General features: G+C 47.2%; 1 protein-coding gene across 4 annotated transcripts in view; it reads left to right on the top strand.

The window, feature by feature from the left end:
- Positions 1 to 3,675: 3,675 nt before the first annotated feature.
- ABHD2 (abhydrolase domain containing 2, acylglycerol lipase) overlaps positions 3,676 to 22,483 on the top strand; it is a 44,501-nt gene continuing 25,693 nt past the window's right edge. Inside the window, exons 1-3 of one of the 4 annotated variants that reach the window (XM_075431292.1) lie at positions 3,676 to 4,237; positions 16,078 to 16,163; positions 17,029 to 17,229. In XM_075431292.1, the coding sequence (XP_075287407.1) occupies positions 17,036 to 17,229 (194 nt within the window). In that variant the 5' untranslated portion in view covers positions 3,676 to 4,237; positions 16,078 to 16,163; positions 17,029 to 17,035. Of the gene's footprint in view, positions 4,238 to 6,788; positions 6,861 to 7,160; positions 7,186 to 7,654; positions 7,680 to 16,077; positions 16,164 to 17,028; positions 17,230 to 22,483 lie in introns of those variants that run through there. The other 3 variants (XM_075431290.1, XM_075431294.1, XM_075431293.1) reach the window with 3 other exon arrangements.

Below are 22,483 nucleotides of genomic sequence, written 5' to 3'. Positions count from 1 at the left end.
CTAAAAACACCAGAACCTCCCCATGACCTGGAGGTAGGTGCAGTCCCTTTCAGGCAGCTGTGAAATGGGGCTCCTCTGTGGTCTTCCTCCTTTGTGATCTCTGCATCTTCTCCTTCTTTGTGGGTTGTCTTCTGGAAGACCTAGGAAGGTAAAGAAACACCTACCCGCGCTTCCTCCTCTTCTAGCTATACTTGCACATCTGCCTCGCCCGCTGCGGGCAGGCAGACAGAGCAGATTTGCCAGCAGTGAGGACAGTGACCCCACAACCACAGCCTGGGGGTGGCAGGGATGTGTTTTGCAGAGCACGTGCAGCTGCACGCAGGAGGCACGTTCGCTCCGGCTGCCTGCGGTTAGCTGGCAGGCTTTCCAGGGAGCAGCGAGCTGCTCAGAGAGCTGCTTGTTGGGAGCATGTCGTGTTTTCGCCTGGTCTTGCAGCTGCCTGTCAGCCGCTGTACAAACACAGCCCTGTCTCCCGTTCCGCCCCCCCTTGCCTGTTCTGCCTCTCCTCAGCTCCACTCTTCGCTGGGCTCAGGATTAGCCACACCTCAGCTGGGTAAACAGGAGCTGATCCTGCCCCATCAGCCCAGGGCTTTTCAGCCTCAGCCACCACGGAACTGGGGGAGGTGGTGCTCAGCAACAAAAGCCCCTTGATTTTTCTCCCAAGCTAATCTCCCTTTTCATTGCTTAGCAGGTCTGCAGCCCTTAACATGACACAGCAGCTGAAGTGATCCTTGGGTTGGTTTCATCTTTTATCTCCTTTCTTTATTCTTCGATTTTTCTTTCTTTATTCTTCTGTTCTCTGGTTCGGTTTTGCTCAGCTTCCTTATCTTCTAATCTGTCCCTCATCTTCTCACTCCTTTTCCCCACTCCTGTCTCTGTCCACTCGTTTTTCCTTTTTCACCCCACTGAGAAAATCCACCCTTTCTGTACGTCACCTTCTGGGTGGTAACTAATGAGCTAGATGGAGCTGATCTTTTAGTCTTAAAAAGACTTTGACGTTGTTAGTCCCTACAGCCAGCACCCTGGTCTTCATCTCACCTCAAAGGCAGCATTTCCCATAATATTTCACCTGCCTTTGAAGGGATGCGGAGCGGGGACGGAGGAGGACACCCATTCCCTGCAGCACAGCACCCTCTAGCCTCCGCCGGGGCAGCAGCTCTGGGCTGATCTGGAAGGAGGACCTCCACCACCACCATCCAGCCATGCGTCCTCCCAGTCCTGCAAACGTGCCCAGCGTGTCCAGCCCTGCGTAACTCTGGAAAAACCCTCCTGCAGCATTACTGACAAATCCAATGATGGATTTCCTGGGAACTTCGTGGATTGGAATCTTAAAGCTACTCTGTTCTGGGCAGGCGTGTGGTGAATCGGACGTCATTTCCAAGAGGCTGAGACACCAGCTTTGCGAGGTGGAGCCCGCAGCCAGCCAAGGTGGTGTCAGCCCACAGAAGCGATCGCTCCACTGCATCAGCAGCACTGTTTATTTCCTCCAGCTCATGCAATAATTTCACTCTGTGGCGGTACAGGCGGGGCTTTCAAAAGGGTAGTGCTGCTCCCGTGAAGCCAGGTCAGGTTAGCTGGTGGAGTGGCGTGGGGTCGTAGCTCTGCAGTTGCTGTTTTCTTGGGAGGTTGTCCTGCGACCTGCCAAGCCCCTGTGCGTGGAAGAGGTTGGTCACCCCCAGCTCGCCTCTGGACGTGGCAGCAGACCTTCCCCACTTGGCTGTGGTTGCCAGTACATCTACAGGAAAGCATCCGGCAGATGGGGATGCTCTGGATTATCCCTTCCTCCCAGCCTTGCTGCTCCTTGCTGCCTTATCCCTGTCCACCTATGCCCCAAACCATACTTCCGTGTCCCCACCAGCCTCACGCACAACCCACATCCCTGCACCAGCATCAGTTTTCTCTCAGCCTTGCTTTCCTTCTGCACCCCTGGGAAGCAGAGCCATGGCTCTCTGCACCCTAACACCATCGCCCTTTCCCCCACATCACAGCCGTAAACTGTTTCCTTCGTACTCACCCTCATCCAAACACCCTGGTGTGCTCCCTACCTCCCAGATCCATCCTGATTCCCACTGTTTTGGCATGAGGCAGCAGCTTCTGCCTCCTCTTACTTTGTTTCCATAAATGCTGCTCTCTAGGAAGAGTCCCTTCCCCATTCCTTAGGCAATACTAAAATTAAGACTTTTACAGGGGGCTGCTAATCCCACATTTCGGTTCACTGCGCATTTCAGTTTGCAGCATTGCAACCCCTCATTCTCCTCATGCACCACTACTATGGCAACTTCTCTAAAGAAAGCATTTCACAAGCAACCACTGAAAAAAAATGTGGCTTTAGCAGTTTCCCTCACTGGCTTTCTGAGGCTGGATAATCATAGTCTTTCCAACCTTAGGAACACAGTATAACGGCAAATGTCAGACAAACCACTCAGAATTAAACAGAAGACAAACAGTTTCCTTTATTCAGTATGACATCTTGGAAATGCTCCAGGAGAAGCTCATACATCCTTCTTTCTTTGCTACATTAATTTGTTCCAATCCATCCTGCTTTCCACCAAAGACACCTCCTCTCCCTGCCCTCGCTGCCTGCCAGATACCTGCTGCTCTCATGCAGCCTCCCCTGCCCGTAACCCCGCTGCCTCTGCAAGTGGCTTTAGGGACGGGTTGGCTTGCCTCCTGCAGCTGTGTCTTCATCTACCAAAATGTGTGATAAAGGGGCAAAAATGGCTCTGAAATTGCTCCAAGTGAATGAGAAGTGGCATTGGAGGTGGCTGCAGGGACCAAGTCTGCTCAGCCTGGCAACTTTTGACGCACAGGGTAGGAGCTTCACCTAACCAGACTCCCTGGAAAATTCAGGAGTGTTGTGGCACGGATTCGTCTCAGGGAGATACAGACGGATCCTTCCCCAGGGCACTGAGGCTGCTTGTGGAGCCAGGCAGTGCTCAAGTGCCACGGAGCACCCAGAAGCAGGACCAGTGCCACTGCTGATGCCGAGGAGTGGTTTTCAAAACCTCTTCCTCCGGCCAGCAGCTGTGGCTGGATGTGGGGTAAAAGGAGTGAGCTGGCTGTCGGGAATTCGTGGACAGAACTGGCAGAGCACAGCCTGGTAACTGCTCAGCTCAGTGGCATTTCTCTCTTGGCCCAAAGAATTTGGGAATGCAATAGCCCATCTGCTCCGAAATGATTAGCGAAGCTCCCTGTATTAGCAGTCAGACCCCTCTTGGATTTGGTAGAAAAACAGAAAAAAAACAGAGAGTCAGAAAGTTTCTAGCAAGTGCCTTCAGGCATAAGAAGAGACCAGAGCCCCTGGTCTACAGGGGACCAAAAGGCGGACAGCAGTAACCCGGTAGGGCTGAGGTTAGTCAGTTAAGTTCTATAATTAGGAAATACACGGCGTGCTAAATAAACCCAGAGCAGAAGGTTTTGAGGAGGGTGACAGAGTTGGAACTTGGCAAGGAGCAGCTGAATGAGAATGTGATGGAAAAATACTGAGCAGGTGGGCCACGTGCCACCCCCTGGCTCCAGTTTGTATGATGCAGCCGTTCTCCCATCCCTGGCACTTGCCTCCGTACGTTGTCAGCTCCTCAGGACAGAGGCTGGTCTATTTAGAGATCTGCAAAGTGCCCATTACGCTTTTAGACACCACTTTCAGAAAAGACGTAAGAGTCCAAAGAGCACCGTGCATCCAGATCCAACAGGCTCTCAAACGGCACGGCTCTGCAGCCTCCAAGCCTTGCTGGCATGGCAGGGAAGGCAGAGCCACGGAAAAGGAAAATGCATTGCCTTTATTTCCATCTGCAAAGCTTTTTTGTGCTCACATGTCACTGACAGGCACTTCACTTATTTTCAGCTGGCAATCAAACCCTGTCATAAGAGATGTTTTCCCTTTCGCTTCTGCTACACCGGCAGAGATCAACACCCTGATGTTTCCTCCAGCAAAAAGGTTTCCTCAGAGGTGCAAAGTCCCTGTGAGTCCTTCAGTGCACAGCAAGTTTGCTGAGCAGGAGAAAAGCTGGGCCAGGGGAAATGAAGCAGAAAAAGAGTTGGAGTTCCTTGTGGCAGCAACAGCCAAAAGAGAGAGGGATGTGAAGAACAAAAGGTGACTGTCACCACGGTGTTGCACGGGAGTGTCTCAGGCTGGCTCAGCACCGCATCGAGTCCTCTCTGCCTGGTACCTTTCCAGCTGTGGGGTTTTAAAAGGTGAAATTATCCTCAGCCCTTTTTTTGGACTCATTGTACAGAGGTAAGTGCCTGCCCAAAGCACAAGACAAAGCTGTGTCTTTTTCCTGTGCCTACAGTTTCCAGCACATACATTTGGCCTCTTTTGCCATAGCCACACTACCCAAAGAGGGATCCTCCTGTCTCTGAAGCATTAGGGCGTTCCTGGACACCCCCATCCCAATTCTCTGCAGGAACATCAGCCAGAAGCATCTGCCGGGCTGGAGCGGCCAAGTCCCTCCCTACGGCGCTGGGAATGAAGCTTGGCTCTTCCCGGCACCCTTCCTTCACGGGATGGTTTGGGCTCCTGCTCAGATGGCATTTCCTGAGCATGAGCTGTCTGCTGCGAGCGGTACAGCCTCGCCCCCGGCTCCGGGCCGCAGCACCCCACCGACCGCACGCACCACTGCTCCCAGTGCCAACCAGCCCGGCGGTGCTCACCCTCCCACCGGCTCGGCCGCAGCAACGCCAGCTCCCCGCACACTCAGAGGGATGGCAGCTTCCTTCACAAGCCACGGCTCGCAGGCTGGTTTAACAGCCCAAAGCTTGCTCCCTCCCAGCCACCTCTGCTCCCGCATCAGAAGGGGCAGATGGAACCCCTCAACACTGCCCAGTCAAACGCCAACTGACTTGCACTGGTTCCTCCTTCCCCTTCTGGGGACACAGCACCTTCCCCATCGCATCCCTTCTTCTCGCAACAAGCACAGCTCAGGAGCTTGGCCGCCACTGCCATAGCCTCCTGTGAATTTGTGCTGCCAGCTCTTCCGTGTTAGTCCCCTCCGGTTCTCAGCTCAAATGGCTCACTGATGTATCCGAGCACCGCTGGTACAAAAGACCATCCTCTGCTTTACTTCTTCTCAGCAAGAAGTGGGCAGCTAAGAGTTTGGTTCGCTTTGTGACAGTGTGCTTAATAAAGCTCTCTTCTAATAGCTGAGCTTCTCTCAGGTCAGAGAAATCTCCAACAGCCTCAAGGATTTAAAATAAAAGCCTTGCCTGGAGGCTTGGCTCTGGCTCACGGGGTGTTTTCCTGCCTGGATCAGTGTTTTCCTGCCCAGATGGATGGTGAGGAGCCAAGGTACACCTGGAATCAATTGGACTGCAATTTTCTGTAATCAAATTCAAACACATTCTTCAAATACTTAGTTAAGAGGCTGATACCGGAAGTTTATCTACCAAGCCTATCTCGTAGCTTGATCACAAGCATAACTGAGCTGCCTTCAGACGCGCCAAACCTCAGCCCAGCTGGGTCGCCCACGTGTTTAGCAACCACCATATACCCTGGGTATTTTCATAAGGTTAATTAAAAGCCGAAGATAAGGAATACGCCTCTCATTTGTCTGAGCGGTGCGGGATCACATCTGTAGCGAGCGAGGAGGAACGCTCGCCGTGGGGCTGCCGCTGTTTCTGTTCGGCCCCCGTCATTTCAGCAGCCCCCTCTCTGCCCTTACTCAGAGCTCCCTTCTCCACTGTGACTCAGTCTACAGCAGTTAGTCATCTCTCCAGATACATAACTCTCTGGAAAATGTGACATGCTCCTTCAGAGCCTTCTCTACGTAGGAAGCTCCAACTCCCAGTAAACAGAGGAAACAAAATGTCTGAAACCAGGGAAAGGATTTTTCCACCCAGTTATATAAAGCAACCATTAACATAGCTATGAACAGTTGATGTTACTAGCAACGTAACACGCGGCTCTTCCGGGAGGCTGCAAGAAAAGTTTATAAACATCGCATTGTAGACATTTTTTATTTTATTTGTTTTCCTCCAGGGCCATCCAGATGTGGTAGGCTCTGTGTACCCCCTGGGTAGATTTCGCCGTCCCTGTCACACACCCCACGTGGTGGGAGGAGACTGGGCACGTGCTCGGGTCCCTCTGAGGGGCTGGCGAGGCCCAAGAGGTGATCCCAGCTCGTGCCCCAGTGCCAGGTTTGCCGCACAGAGACGGCCTGCGGGCCCATAGGAAACAAAACCGGCACGCTGAAGGCCCTGCTGCCATTTTAAGGCTCCAAGATATCATTTCTCAATGATTTCTGATTGCAATGCAGCGTTACGTGACCAGCACCTGGGCACGCCTCGATGGGTTTCCAGCAGCCTTTGCCACACCCGCGAGGTCTCTGGCCCTCAGGACCACCCAGCCCCGTGTCACTGAGGCGCGAACACGCAGCTCGGTTGGAGAAGCGCCCCGGGCCGCCTCGCCCCGCGGCAGGGGCGGTGGCTCCGGCGGCAGGAAGCGGCCAGCGGCGCGGCTGCTGCTTCACCCTCGCGTCACCGCTCCACCCGCCGCTCCCCGCCGCCCACCAGCCTAGGCCGGCCCCGCTCTGTCATGGCGCCGCCAGCCGAGGCTCCCCACAGGCGCCGGCAGCCCCGCCCCGCCCGCGGACGCCAATCACTGCCCTCTACCTGACTGACAGGCGCCCAAGCCAACGGAGCCTCAGCGTTCCGCCCAGCCGGGTCTCCACCAGCCAATGGAGCCCGTGCAGCCCTGCGCTCCCACCCTCAGCTCGCCTTCCGGCCAATCCGCGGGCGAGCTTGGGCGGGAGCGGCATCACTGTGCGGCCAATGGGAGAGCGAGGGCGGTTGCTAAGGGGCCCGCGGGTAGCGGGGCCGGGGCAGATGTGCGGGTGCTGCTGGCGGTTCGGGCGGCCCTGCAGGTGAGGCGGCGGCACTCGGGTGCCCCTTCCCCACGGGGCTGAGGCGGTGGCCGGGCCTGCTCCCCGCCCCCCCGGCGGCCTCTCAGCGGTGCGGGGCCTGAGGGGGGTCTGCTCCCCGCGGCCGTGTCTGCCGGGCGGTCAGCGCCGCTCCCCACGGCCCGCCCAGCCGCCTGCTTGCTCTTCGTTCCCCGCAGCAGGCCTGCCTTGTCTGTTCGGGAGGGGGGGTTCGGCCTGGCCTGGCCGTGGCGAGCCGCGCTCCGGCCCCCGCCCAGCGCCTCCCCGTTCGGTTCCTGCCGGGGCCGGCCTTCCCCGTCGCTCCGTAGAGGTGCGGGGCGCGCGGTGGGGCGAGCAGCCGGCGCTCCCGGGGAGCGGTCGGGAGCTGGGCGCGGCGCGGGGGTCCCGGGGGGGCCGCTGGGGTGAGTCGTGCGGTGCCCGCCGGGCCGCTCGGCTCCCCCGAGGGAGGCTCTGCTCCTCCGTTACTCCCGCTCCTGCCTCCTGATGCTGCTGCGAGTGCTTTGTGGCAGCTGGAGACCTCCCTTGCATGGACGCGTGCTGTGTGGCTGCTCGTTAGCTTCGTGTGTAGCTTGTGGCTTACTACAGCCCAGGGTGGGCAGATGCATCAGTCGCACTGGATGTGCTCCAGCTGGTGACACTCCTCACCTGACAGTGATTTTTTTCTTAGAGGTGTGCTAGCAGCAGTCTTATTCCCGCAGTTGTGGCTGGAGGGATCACATTCTGTAGTGACACTCTCATGCAGGTCTCCTCAGAGAGCTCCTAACAGCTTCCGCGTGTTACTGATGTGTGGTTGTCGTTGGTGTGGTGAGTACGAAAGATTCCTGTCCGCCTCTTACAGATTGCTGTTTGGCTTCCGCAGCACCGATGCCTCCTTCTGTAACAAATGTTGGTGGCTTATTAATCAGCTGACTGGTACAGTGTGTTCAGTGTATGTGCCGTGTTTATCAGTGATTGTCATGCTCAGCCATGTTTGTAATATTGCTTAGGTTGATGTGTTCTAGTCCCCACTGATACGGCATTTGTGGAACACGCAATTCAGTCATTTGCACTCGTGGTATCTCGTTTTCAGACCTTCTTTGATAATGTTTATTTCCTGTGCAGGGAGTTTTGTTATTGGTAACCAGTCTTTGCTTGTTCTGTTGATATCTCTTACTGATTTGTCTACTTCACCTTCCTGCCTAGATGCTTGCTGAGTTCTCATATCCCAAGAGAAATTTGAATAATTTCTTTGTCTCTTCTTGGATCAGTGGACGTGCAGCCTTTCTTATTATTCTACCAATCGTTTATTTCAGTTTCAAAGTCAAGACTAAGAACAGGAAGGGTATTAGAAAAGGACTAAGAGCTTATGTTTGGGTTCTTATATTCTCCTGCCTTATTCTTAAAAATAGTTGTATCTCAGCCTTTGCGCGGGAGGTCCTCTGTGTTACTAAGCCAACTATCTGGGTACAGGATGAGGCTGACCTAAGATTGTGCCAGACTGCCTTTTCTAGGGATGGAAAAGATGTGGAGGTTGGGAATAAAACCTTCCATCTTGCAAAGCTGTTTCTGAAGAAGTCAAACTTTAAAAAATAATTTGTTCTACTCGTCTTGTAAAAGCTATATTTTTCTGTTTGGGGAATAAATAGCAGCTTAGGCTCTTAGCATTTCATAAAGCTGTCTTATTAAACTTGTCATGTGAAAACCCAGAGATTAATATGCTGAAATAGTCACTGTCCTGGGATGTGGTATTGGGAAGGGAAGATGGCAGAATAACATCGTTTGCACTTGACACAGGCATAGGGAGAAGTTATCCAAATCTACTAAGTTCCAACTGTACTTTTAGATGTACTGTAGAAAATGGTGACTTCAGAGCAGTGATGCAAACCTTATGTAGTTGTAGTTTAACCTCGCTCGATAATGGAAGTGTCCTGCATGCTGCTGGATTCACATTGTCCTCTTACTCCTATTTCTTGCTCTGTATCTCCAGCCTCTTCAGGCTTACTTTCATGCTGCCAGTGCTAGAACTTGGATCCAGTTAAGAAAGAACAGGATTTAGCAGTCGCTAGTAGGGGTGTACGTGCTGGGGTCTTTGGTCCTTGTAATTCCTGTTGAAAGTTGCAGACACTAGCCTGAAACTGGTGTTTTGGACTTTCCAGCAACAGCCTAAATCGTTATGGTTCTGCTAGTATATTGGAGTCTTCATCTACACTGCTGAGTTTCTCTGGAAGACTGTATTTCGTGACATGTTATAGCTCTGAATTGCTATTCTTAATGTGTACTATAGATCAGCTGAACGTCTGTGCAAGTATTTGCCCTTCTTCAGCCGAAATAGCTTGTGAAGATTAAGCTAATATGCAGCTAATAAAATCTGATCAAACTCAGCTGATGGAATACCAAACAATTGATTTAATTTCAGTGTGCAAGGGCACTCTGTCCTTATAGAGAAACAAGGTCCCGCTTGTCAAACATATGTGGGTGGCAATGGTGCTAACCCAGTCAGGCAGCTGTCTTGGCCTCTTTTAGCTCTAGGAAGTCTTGTGCGCCCAAGGGCTTGTCTTTTCTCTGGCTGTGTCAGTTAACTTGATAATAAAGATTGTCTCTGACTGCCGGACTTACTCTGCCAGCATCAGACAGCAGTCATTCAAAATGCTTTGCAAAGCTGTTCTGTGCAAACCAGGTGCTTGAAACACCTTTGTGCCTGTGCTCCATCAGAGGTAACGGCAGTGGAAGGAAATGTCATACTTTACAATGTACAGAAGACTTTCATCTGTATCTCTGCATTGACCAGGAAGTGCGGTTGCCTAGCACTTACTCTACTGTTGAGAAATACTTGAGTTTCTCATCATCATAGGTTCAGCCTGGCTGAAATAAATGGCAGTGACAGCTTCCTCTACAAATATGGACTGAGCTCTTGCAAACAAACACCAAACCCTTCTGAAACTCCTGATGTACCAGTGCTAAGAATTGATCTACAGCCCTATTTGGGGCATTGAGTACTCAAATAGCGTAATATGGGCTTGTCGTGGAAAGGGATGGCTAGACCAAGGGACTGGCTGTTAGCAAGTGCTAGTTCACTGTTCAACAATTTGTCCGGCTGCTGAACTTAATTACACTTTCAAAGATACTTTTGCCTAGAGGTGCAGGTTCCAGAGAGATTATGCTGAGGGTGTTCAAGCCTGGCTGTCCTGTGATTGGAACACCCAGTTCTGTGAAGTGTTGGTTCAGCATATGTGAATATGAAAGATTGTACTAAGGGAAATAGCAGATGGTCAGTCATTTACAGGAACACCATTGTAAGAAGTAAGGAGGAAACATCCTAAGATGTGTGCCTGTAACATCGCTAACTTCCCACTCAAATTCAGCAGGAGAATGGGCAACACAGCTCTTCAAACTTTGAGTTGCTGGTGACTGATGTAGTTCTCCAAAACCTCTGTTTGTTTTAACTGGCATTCTGATAAAACCTGAGTATTCTGCAGTGCTGGTAGGTATGTTGGTCAGATCCTGTCTCTTTGTATTTGGTTCTTTTATCCTGAAGTGTTGTGCTTCACTTTTAATGTAGTGATGTGAATTAAGCTTCAAGCGTGAGCCTTGTATCTGTCATGGGTGGACTCTGAGAGAATGACTCTGCAAATCTTCTGTACTGCTGTGGAGCACAGCTGCTAGTCAGGGGGAAGAAGCAAGGTGTTTGAAGACTGAAGACTGAGTGTGGTGGCACCTCAGCTTTTGATCGTGTTCAGGTATAGGTGTGTTCCAACTGCGTGAACTGGACCAGTCTTGGATAAAGTCCTCTTAACTGTCTTAATTTGTGCTTTGGTGATAGATGGTCTTTGCCCACTGTGTGGCTAGTCTGGTGTGGAGCATGCTCCCCCCTTACTCAGCTGTGCACCCTGTAGCTGAGCAAACAACTGTCATGTGCTTGGACTTTGGGCTGCTCCTCTGGTATGTACATCTGAGCTCTGTGACAGCGTGGGGGTGGACGGGTTGGAGTCTGAGGGTAAATGAGGCTTTAACAGTATGATGCTGTGTTTCAAAATATAGTGAGGGAATAGAGCAGACTCCTTCAGGGGGTTTAGTCTGTAACGCAGTTTGTTTTAGCTCACTTACCTATATGTGACTTGATGCTGTCAGCATTCCCTCAACTACCAAGCATGGATTGTTGGGTTTCTGCAATGTGCTGCTTCCACTTCTTCCCCTAAGCTTAATGCTGCCTGCTGACACAGGGTTGTGTTGTAAGTGACACCTGCTAGTGCTGTAAGACTGTGGAAAGGTGTTAGCTGGTATTTCTTCTGCCTCAGTACCTAGAAGTAAGCTTGACCTCTTCTACAGGGAGGCTCTACCCTGTAGTTCCATAAGGCAGTGGCTAGGGTGTGACAAAGTCCGAAGTCTCTGCAGTAATTGATTAATTATGTTTGTCTGAATAACGTGAGCCTTTCCTTTAAGAAAAGATGCAACTAACTGGTGTCTGTGGAGTCATCAGAGGCTTGTCTTGTCTTAAGCTTGTATATCAGATGTGTGCAACAAAAGCTAATGCAGTGTTTTTCAATCTATCTGTGACAAGCAGGAACAAGATAAGGTGACATGCGGGGAGTCTACATAGCAACCACCTTCTTGGAGAATATCCAAAAGCTGCCTGTCATGCAGTACAACCATTTTGATTAGTCAGAATGATGTTGTGAAGAAACAAAAGCAGTTCCTGTAGTTGGAAGGAAGTGAAATTCAAGGCTCATCTGACTGTAAATTGGCCTCCTTGGGGAAGTGAAAGACCTAAGGAGTCTCTGGCCCTGTTGGCTAGAGAATTATTCCTAGGTGTTTTCTTAAGAAAGCTGCCTTGCCATGTACACACAGCCCTCTCAGGTGCTTGGCTTCTGCTCTGAGGGTGTAGGAATTCTCCAAGTTAAAAAAGGAAAAAAAGCTGCAGTTAAAGGCACCTGTCTTTCTGCCTGTGCTGATGGTGCCTCATGCTATGAACTTTGTCCCTGTAGCCTCACAGTACCTCTAAATTTAGTGTATGAGCCATGTATTGTATCTGATGAAAAGGTCAAATTCCAGTGAAGGCACCAGCAGGAAATTCTTGTCGGAACATGGTGTAAACAGTACCTGCTGCTTTGTATACTCACCAACAAGCTAAGTCCTGACCTGCGTGCTGGCTCTGGCACAAAGCAGAGGGATTTGCACCAAGGACTTGTGTGCTGTACAAATAATGTTCTTTTAAGCATCCTTGTGATGGGACATGTCAATGTGTCCTCTGTATTTGGAGATAAAAATCTGTCAGATGTTTGACCACAAAACTGTGATGGGTTTTGCCAGACTCCTGATGACGACTGCACTTTATCTCTCATGGTCACATCTCCTAAAAACCTAAGCTTAAGTTCTTTGAAGTGCTCAGCTAATTCTTAATTATACCCTCTGTGCTTTGAGGTCTGAGACTTAACTGGCTGTTTTAAATGGCCAGAAGTACTGAGCAATAGATCAAGATGATCTCAGCATTTGCGTGTTCTCTGCTGAGCTACCACTGAAGATAAAAGGAGGTTCGGCATGGCGTAAGCTTGGTGTGGTTGGATGCCAGTCTTGAAAGAAGTGGTGTGATGCCTGGCTCTGTTTGCCTAAACCGATGAGGCATAGTAGTGGTGTGGCCCTACAGTACTTGTATCTATGTAGTTTTTTTGGAGACCTTGAAGTAGCAGTTTCTGCTTAACGCTTTTTTCCATGAAAATGAAAACATCTTTTGTACAAAAACTGCTGGGTAAAAGGCAGGATATGGGACTGCGCAATAAAGCTTGAGGGTTTTTTTCATGATTCCCCTTGCACAGATTCCTGCACTCATGTAGCTTAAGTGACCTCGGACTGTCCCCCAGTGCACGACAGAAACTTAATCTGGCAGCCTTTCCCATCAAGACATTGCTTCATAGCCTTTCCCAGGTGTATGTGTGCCCTGTGTATGTTTTCATCTGGATGGTCTCTAAACGTCTTCCTCTGCATTTCAACCGTCGAAGGCTCGGCAGTGTGACGCACTTACTTCTGTACACTGCCTCGAGTGGGATTCAAACAATATGCTGGCATCAAACTTGGCTTTGTTTAAAAACCTTTGTAGTGCTCTGACTTTCAACCCTTTCTTTAATAAAATTCCTTTTGCCATAATGTTGTTCTAAATATCTTACCTGGTAGTGACAGGCCTGTGACTTTTGGTTTTGCAGTGTATCTTTCAGAAGAGGCGTTAGGTTTGGCTGATACTAAAGATTATTAATTTCCTGGAAACATTTCATAAAGAATGAACTTCAGTGGAACAGCTTGCTTGCTTCCCCCCTTGGGGGGGGAATCTTATTTCTGATCTGAATCTGCCTAGGCACAGCTCTTTGAAGGAGGGTGTTTTGTTTTCCTCTTGTCTAGCAGGCTTGCTTTCAGAGTTTTATTCCCCAAGCAGGCACTACAAATAAATGAAGCCAGTCCAAGAAATGTCTGATAAATTAGTTAACGAAGTCTTGTCTGCTTAATCTGTCTAGAAACAGCTTCTTTGGCTCTCCGGTGATTGATTTTATAGTCCTCAGTCATAAATGGAATTTAAGAATATTGCTTGAAAAGACCTGTCAGTCTTCAGGGCTGTCATGTCTTTAAGTATTTTTAAAAAAAGAATTGTATGCTTAAGGTGCTTCAAAATAACATCCTTGGCCCCAAGAGCTTCAACTTCTTTGTTTTCCTCAATGTGCATCTTAAACCCTGTGATAGATGAAAAGGCAGGCTTGATTGCTTCCAGTGATACGCTTACTGCCTCTTGCTAATTTTGTCTAGCCTGCTAAAAGTGAATCTAGTGTTCTGTGTACAGAAAAGGCCAAATGTCTGTTTACATTAATGCTGACCCATTTAGGGGAGATTCTAGATTAAAATTTGACTGGCTCAACACTGTGGTTATCTGTCCAAGTTTGTTGGGTCAATGCGGAAAGGGTTTAACAAAACAGAGGCAAGGTGACCTCATTGCTGTTTGTAAATAGGGAGGCATTAGTCCTATGTGATTAGAGCTCTCAAATCCATTTTGGTAAGCTAAACTCTTAAAATTTTAGAGCAGAGTGCTCTGGCTCAGCCCCTGTAAATCTGCCCTGGCTGAGACAGGTCTGTTTAGGTCTTCAGAAGCAGCAGGCGCTTGGGGAAGTACCTGAAGTGCTGCAGCTGGATCCCCATGGCACGGAGTTTACCAATGTATAGTCTTCTTGGACTAGATCTGTTGCTTAGTTAATAGCTGCAGACAGCTGTGTAACTGCGACAGCAGTGCCAGCTGCTTGTTAGCTGTACACAGACTGATCTGAGCTTTTGGGTAGAGATCCTGACAAACACATGCCCCTCTAGCACGTTTGAGGTATGTATGTTCAGTGAGTGAGTATTTAAACTGTCTGAAGGGGAAAAATACTAGTTCACAAGTGTCAAACCATAATCCTGCATGCCAACAGCTGATTTTTCTGCAAGTAACTCCAAGCTAGTGTGCTTTTTTTAAGGTAGTGACAGGCAAAAACTGGATATAGAAGTATCAAAGATGTGGTGTGTTTGTAATCTGAAGGTTACGTGGGAAAGAAGACTCTCAGGGAGATACAGCTTAGTTGGATCAGTTATACAAAATGCCACTAGTACAAAATGCTAATAACTAATAGTGCCCAGTTTTAACAAACTCACTAAATGTGAAAGCTGTAAACAGCAAACTAGCTTAAAATCCAGGTGGCAGGAAGCTCTTGGGTAACTTTTGTATCAGTGTGTCTGTTAATTTTCTAGATAAAACAGTGAAGGGAAGGTGCCAACACAACTTCTGGGAGTTCTAGCTGGGGAAGACTTGCTCAAGCACCTGGTTGTCCTTGAGTCAGTGATTTTTTTTTTTTTTAGGAACTCAGTCAGCTCGTCTGCTGATTGTACCTTGCATGGGGAAGCCATTGCTGTAGTTTTCCCGTAGTCTCCTATGCAGTTGGTGAAAGTTCACTAAGTGTGGAAGTGAGGTAATGTGCTACAGCTGAACATTGTACTTGAACTCGTCATTGAGACGTGATGCCAATGTAATCTTCTGATTAGAAGAACAAATGGCTTTTTGTAGCTCACTCCTCTCTCCCTGCTACTGTGAAGCTCAGAATTGGAAAATAAAAGCTTCAGAGTTGTCCAATGTTAAATGTGTTTTCCTCACCCTCTGTTCTCCTGCAACGCAGACAGTTATGGTGACAGAAACTTGCATCTTTCCAGCATGCTTTTAATCATTAGTTGATGTGAGACTTGTTTGCTTCCAAGGGATTTCAGTGTAGCTGCACTGAGTAGAGAAAGTATTTCTGAGGTTTTGTCTTCCTGCTAGGCAGAGGATTAAGGCTTTGGTATGGTCTGTCCTGGTGATGTATTTTCCCAGTTGGAAGCAGCAGCCGAGGAGGAGAGCAGGCAGTTCTGGAGATTTTTGCTGGAAGCTTTGATCCCCATTGGTTTGTTGTGCCTGTAGGGAATACGGTTCTAACTGTAAATATCACTTACACTTTTACAGTTACGGGCTGAAAGCTATCTCTTTATTGGCATCATCAAATTCTTCCAGCAAGCCTTGGTGCATGTGTGCTAGTGTTAATTAGGTGGCTGTATCTGAGTATCCTGGTGGCTCTCACCATCTTGTGGAAGTGTGACATGTTGTAACTTCTCAAAAAAGCAAGTGTGGGAACAAGCAGAGACTGTTTACAAGCTTCCAACTGTAGGTGTGAGCTGCCTTGCTAAGCCTGAGTAAAGTAGCAGGAAACTTCTTTCAGATGGACTTCACACTTCAGTAACAGTGTAGATACTGCACAAAGTTGAGGAGAACAGTAGCCAGTTAATTCTATTCTTTTCAATAGGAAGGGATTTGGGTAGCTTTTGTAGCTGGGGACAACGTCACTGTCTTGTGAAAGATGGTAACTGTGTGGTCTTCTGGAAGTTCATATCTTGGCTTTGCTCTGAAGTTGCACGTGGTTTTCTGATTGCTTTCTGCCTATCTCTGCCCGTGAAGGTGTATTTTTCATACTGCAGAAGAATTAATATGCTGTAGGCAACTGATCTAGTCTGGAATATGTCCACAGGCAAGAGATTTCTGATGCAGATGGATCTGAGTTGAAGCAGTTATGACTGAATACATGAATAAATTACAACATCTGTGATGGGACCTCTGTATAAATCTGTTCTTCTGTTCCAGGCAAGAGAGGCAGCCTTATCACTAATAATCAGCTTGCTTTTCCTTCCCTCACAGATTAACTCAGGTAGCACGTGGATCCAGACAGTGACAATTCTGCTGGAGACTGGCAGTTATTTCTAGTTTTGAAGAAAGTGACATTGGTAAGACTTGACTTGTCATTTGCCATCTTTCTTGCGTTACCCATGTGGCTAAGGAAAGACCCAGGGAAATACCTGCCCCATTAATGTGGATGAAATGTCCCTGTAATAACTGCAGCCAGCTATTTGGACCATGTGCTCAAAAGAAGCTGGATCAGTTTAAAAACTTGATTTCAAGCTGGAAGGATGTTGTTATATTGTGTGTGTTTTCATTCGCTCCCCTGCCCCACTTTTACTCAAACCCTTGAATGATTAGATATAACCTAGTCCTCTTTCAGTAGTAGAACTACAGTGAATTAAAAAAAATGCTGAACTCACTGGTACATAAAGTGACCACCTTAAATACATGCAGGAATTAATACCAGTATTCTCATGGAGTTGAAAAATTCAGGCTGAGAAGCTGACACAGTTGTTCTTTCAAGTTCTCGTTTTCAAGCCTGGCTTGTACATCTGGGAAGAAACATAGATCCGAAGCTGCTGATGTGTCTTTATAAGCCTGGCTTTTCACTGGGCTTCGTTGTGCTGGGTAGTCTTGGCCAAGATCCCGAAGGTATCAACTGGCTGCAGACTGTAGGGTTTGACACCTGAGACACTGTTGCAATTCTAGTGCAGTACTGATTAGGAATAAATCTCCTTTCCAACTGATGATCCAGTTTTTATTTCTTGCAGAGGTCAAGGTTTTTAGAGCAGTGCCAAATAAACTTCCTTTCATCTTAAAAGTTGCTGGTCTGAGTTGATGTTAGGATTTTTGTAGCGGTGTTAACTGATGAATTTAGTTGGTTAGCACAGTCTTATATTTAACATGGCAATTGATATTCATGTCCAACAGTATATTGAAAAAAGCTTTAATATTGGGTTTTATCTTCAGGCTCAAAATGAGTACAATGTTGGAAACCCCTGAGCTACCAGCAGTGTTTGATGGAGTGAAGCTGGCTGCAGTTGCTGCTGTTCTTTATGTTATTGTTCGCTGCTTGAATTTAAAAAGCCCGACTGCCCCTCCTGAACTCATGTACCAGGACTCTGCTTTGGCCCGCTTTCTACTCAAATCCTGCCCACTTCTGACCAAAGAGTAAGTAATATCTTTTTTTACCATGTTGACCTGTGCTATAGGGAGAAGAGTTGCTCTTAACCATTCTTCTGCCTAGTGTGCCTCTCAAACCCGAGTGCAAATGAATGTCAGGGTATTCTCTTGGGAAACTAAACATGTTCCAAGTGAAACATTTCTTTAGTGTTCCAGGTACCTGGGCTTAGGACCAAGTCTTGTTGTACAAGGCTCTCCATGGATGTATGGAAAAAGTCATCACTGCACTTCTGTATAGTAGCTGTATGCTGGTATTCTGCTGTACTAGCGCTATACAGCCCACTGTCTGTGGAAATGGATGGATGCAGTCAACACTGGTTCCTGTTGATGTACTCCCCTTTCTATTGGGGGAGAAATCTGTGGGGGCTCACAGGAAGGAAACGTTTTCATGGTGTGTCTATGCACTTGCAATGAACACAGCCATGGCCATTAGTTTTAAAGTGCCGACTCTTATTTGAAGTGCCTTACGTTGATTGAAGACTAATGAAATGTATTACAGGGTAGAGCACATAATCATAGCTACATTAATAAAGTAATGGCATACTGGCCAGCTCTAAGCCTGTTAAATCCACTTTCAAATTGAGCTTATGTCAACTGTGTATTTGAGCAAGCTGGTCCTTGTCCTTCCATTCTAGGACCTCCAGAATCATTGCAGCTGCCCTTACCTTCAGCAACAGTATGAAGCATTTACTATGATTTCGTGAAGCTTTGGAAGGACAAGGACTTTGATTACAGTATTTCTCTTCTGCAATCACTTTGGGAACTTGCAAGTCCTATTTAGAAGCCCTAAATACACCAATTATCTAGTAAGCACGGAGTGCAGCTGCATGAACCTTCCTTTTGGATCTCAGAAGTCAAGCTGCCTTAGTGATAGTCGTGCTAGGGGAGATAAGAGGTTTTTAGCAGTGCTGTTAGGTGCCCTGATTGCGTAAGGTGTAAGATCTTAGGCAACAGGACCTGTAAACTGTTAGAGGAAACAAAGCATTATCTGTTCTAAATTGGAAGCCAAAGAGGGTTCACTGATGCACTCTGAGTTTGGTAGTAATGTAAGTGTGTGTTGAAGCTGAGCATTGAAATTTGATTGTTGATTCTGACTAACGCATGAACTGCAAAGCATTGCTTCCTTAAAAAGTACCAGGTAACTAGAACCCTCTTAATGTACCTTAGACACTTGTCATCTCAGTGTTGGCACTCCAGACTGACATGTTCCTAGTCACTGAAAGAGCAAGCATGAAGCTGTACTGAGTACCAGTCTTGAAGACACGTTAGTATCAGCCCAATCTTTGGAAACAGATTATAAGCTAATACAGAGTCCGGTTTACTTCTGTTTCAGCTCTGTTCTCATAGTACAAGCTCCTAGGACTACTGTGTTAGAGGCATGTATTTGACTTTCACTCAGTTGGAGAACAAAGCGTTCCCAAAGGAGTTAAAATCCAGAACATGTCTAAAAATTGCAATACATCTGTTGTGCATTAATTGCAGGAGTGAAGAGCTGCTTGCAGAAGGCTGGTATTGTGTTAATAGTGTGCAGACTTGGGTTGTTTGCTTTCCCTGGATCAGCTCAGAGCTCAGGCTTGCCAACTTCTCTGAAAATTGTAGCAGTGATTTCCAACCCATGGTTCCTGGGCAGAACATTCCTCAAAGGCTTGCATGACCCCAGGAAACAAACTCAACTGAAACAAACTAGAACAAAATGTGTCAATAGGTAGTTGTTCAGTCTTGTTACCTGTATACCTACATTAGAGGAAACAAATATAATTGCTCTTGGAGATTGAAAGGGCGTACAGGAAAGACAACTCTGTATGATGATGTATATGTGATACTTGCTATTCTATTGATGTTATCACAGACTTTTTATAATACAGGAATTCAAAAAATGAAACAAATCCTGTCTTCAGGCGTGAAAGTCACCTGGAGCCTAAAGGGGAACAAATATATTTAAATTCCTGCAATTATGTGTGAAATAGCTTTTTGCTAATTAGTCCTGCAAACTATGTGAAAGCAGCTTGTGCCCATACTCCACTGAAATCTTGTGTAAGGCTTTGATTACTTGCTAATTATTCAGAGTGTTAGGAAAGCTGATTAAGCAGCTCTCTTCAAATTCTGCCATAAAAGCAAAATAAGTAGCCCAGCAGTCCCTTCTGTTATGTCAGTACTGGATTTGTTGTAAGACCAGTTCCTCTGTACAGCTGTGAACTGGCTTTCAGACCTGGTTTGTTCAGCTCACTTGTGCTTTAAGGGAGGAATGGATGAGGGCATTGCTGGAAAAAACAGGGTGGCAGGGAGAAAGGGGAAATAAGCAAGGCTATTCCATCTGTGCAGCTATTCAAAAATACTTGGGAAAAACACTTGTGGGTTTCTTTTTCCCTCTTCGTGGCACCATCCTCACCTATAGACTTAGTACATTGTAACCGTAGTGTCATTCAGTAAGCCAAGTGGTGGTGGGTGAATAATTTAAGAGCTTTGGACAGTAAAACTGCCTGAGATGGCTGTGTGCCAAGTACTTTGTGCTTGCAGATGTTGGTACTGCTTTTTACAATCCTCTAAACTGCTGGGAGCTTTCAACAAATCGATCAAACACTGGTAAGCAATAGACTCTGTCTTCCTAGAGCTTGTGTTTTCTTACCTCTTTATTTCCCTTCCTCTACCCCTGTCCAGCTTTGTACTTTGGCTTAGCAAGTGGAGTAGCATAACTGGACCCGTTTTCATTCAACAAACTGCTTCATGTGTGGAAGTGCTTGCAAATCAGCACAGCTATTGGTGCCCTGGAGTGCTCGGGCCTAACCCCCGGCTGCAACTGTCTCCTTTTCCAGTCTTTCAAATTGATACAGAAAGTCTGCCATCTGCTTGCTTATTCCTGTGGAAGTGCAGCATTGGCTCTTTGATTCATCAGGACAGCTTTGGCCAGTGCTTGCTTTACTGGGCTGGAGATTTATTTTTGACTGTTCCCAATTTCTTCTACCATCAAGTGTGCAAGTGTATCTTTATTCCTGTAAAGTTGTGGCACAAGTGTCATCCTTATCAAAAATAATTATCCTTGCTGTCTGCACACTTTTATCATTAATCAAGGCAAGCTCCTCAAAGATTGAGGCAAATGACTGTCAAGTCTGTTAGTAAACCCTGTCAAAGAGCCAACCTAGATCTTTCTTATGCTTTGTTTACACAGTAACCTATGCTGGATAAGCAGGCTGCCTGGTACCAGAAGACTCTCTTGCGCTGTCATTGCTTTTCTCCTAGATGCAAGGAGTCAGAAAAGCTGGCTTCAAGCTTTTCAATGTGTTTTTTCCTCCATCTAATAGCAAAGTGTTTGATTCCTGTCAACTCCTTAGTGTTTTACTGTGGAAGGAACACTTCCAGGAGAATAATAAACTAGAAAAACAGTGTTGCTCCTGAAGCTTTGGCAGGTGAACATTGTGAGAGGTAGAGAAGAACGGCAGTTCCCTCTAGGTAAGCTGAGAGCAGGGGCCCCGGGGGTCTGAGTCCTTGCTGGGTGCTGCTGTGGCACTGACAGCAGCCTTGTGTTCTCCAGCTCTGATCAGCAAGGACAATGTGTTGTAATACTTCTGCCCTGTTTTGACTAGAGTACTTCTTGTAGTCACTGAAGGTTGAGGAGGATTATGATGGGCACTTCACTAAGATATCTAAATTGGGAAGGAGGTGGATTAGCAGAGGAGGCCACTCTGTACTTTTAGATAGTTCTGACTTCATACCATTTCTGTGGGCAGCGAACACTTCTACTCCACTTATGTTAGTTTCTTTTTCAGAGGCTCTGGGGACATGGGAGCTTCTGAAGCTGCTTTAAACTTTGACTGTTACATGTTTGCTGTGTGTTCATCATATGGAAGGAACAGTCTAGCCGAGCTGATGCAGAAAATGCTGTTTTCTACATTTTTGTGGGGGAGGAGGTTGAACCCTGCAGACCTTTGGATGAGCTTCCTTGATTGGAATTCAAATTGCATTCCTTAGCATCAACTAAGGGACAAGGTTCAAACAAGCTTTGATTTGTAAAGCATCCCTTAAATACCTCCAAACTGCTCTGTAAAAGGGGGAAAAATAACATGTCACCCCTTGTGATGCAGGCAGCAGTTCTCAGGGTGTCCCCTGACATGGACAAATTGTAGATTCTGCCTTCTTGCCATCAGTATCTGATGTAGTGCAGCACATCAAAGGTGATGTAAGAGTTAATGTTTAAAGTGTTAATCTCCTCAGATGAAATGAAGTAATGCTCCAGAAATAAGCCTGTTGCTGAACTTCCACTTCAGATCTTTGAGGACCTGAATGCTGATGCTTGCTAATAAAAATAGCACAGTTTTTATGTGCTTTGTGTGAGCTGCTTATACAGCTGCTGCTTTCCTGAATTCCTGCATACTGGGTGGTGTACGTGCTCTAAAATTATAATGTACTGCCTGAGAGCCACTAGAGCTTAATCTACGCTCACATGTTAGAATTATTTTTAATATTAAAATACTAGGAGAACGTTTGTGAAATACTTCAGAATTCTCTTGCTCTGGGGCACTGTTGTGGACAGCCATCTATCAAGATGTGGGGCTGTGCAGCACAGCTGAAACACAGCATTTGGAGCTAAAACATCAGCATTTGTGAGCAGAAATATGTAACTGTGAATTCACTTAGCCAGTTAATACTGATGAACTCTGTACTTGTGCCAGTATGTCAGCTTCTGTAGTAACTAGCTGGCATCCCCAGACCTGTTCTCTTGTCTATCTTCTGTTGCAGAATTCTCTTACTGGAATTTACAGGACTGGCTACTGGAAGCCATAACTGCCTCAAATATTTGTCTTTACTCAGAGTGCCTGATACCTGTTGCAACTGACCAAATCAAAATGGGGAAATGAGTCAGTTAAAAGCCTTTGGGTCTGGAGCAAACTGGGAAGCCATTTTTGTTTCACAGAGATGTTTGTTTCCAGCATGTTGTGGTTTAGCCTGGCTGGATGCCAGGTAGTCACCAAAGCTGCTCTATTGCTCCTCTTCAACTGGACGGGGGAGAAAAAAATACGATGAGAGGCTTGTGGGCTGAGATAAGGACAGGGAGAGGTCACTTGCCAATTACCATCATGGCAAAACAGACTTGACTTGGGGCAATTAATTTAATTTATCACCAATCAAATTGGAGTAGGATAATGAGAAATAAAACCAAGTCTTAAAACACACGCACACACACATGCACCCTTCTTCCCAGGGTTCACTTCACTCCTGAATTCTCTACCTCCTCCCTCTGTGGCAC

The sequence above is a fragment of the Opisthocomus hoazin genome, chromosome 10 (assembly GCF_030867145.1).
Source record: "Opisthocomus hoazin isolate bOpiHoa1 chromosome 10, bOpiHoa1.hap1, whole genome shotgun sequence".
Classification (NCBI taxonomy): Eukaryota; Metazoa; Chordata; class Aves; order Opisthocomiformes; family Opisthocomidae; genus Opisthocomus; species Opisthocomus hoazin.
This window is presented reverse-complemented; position numbering and strand designations above follow the sequence as displayed.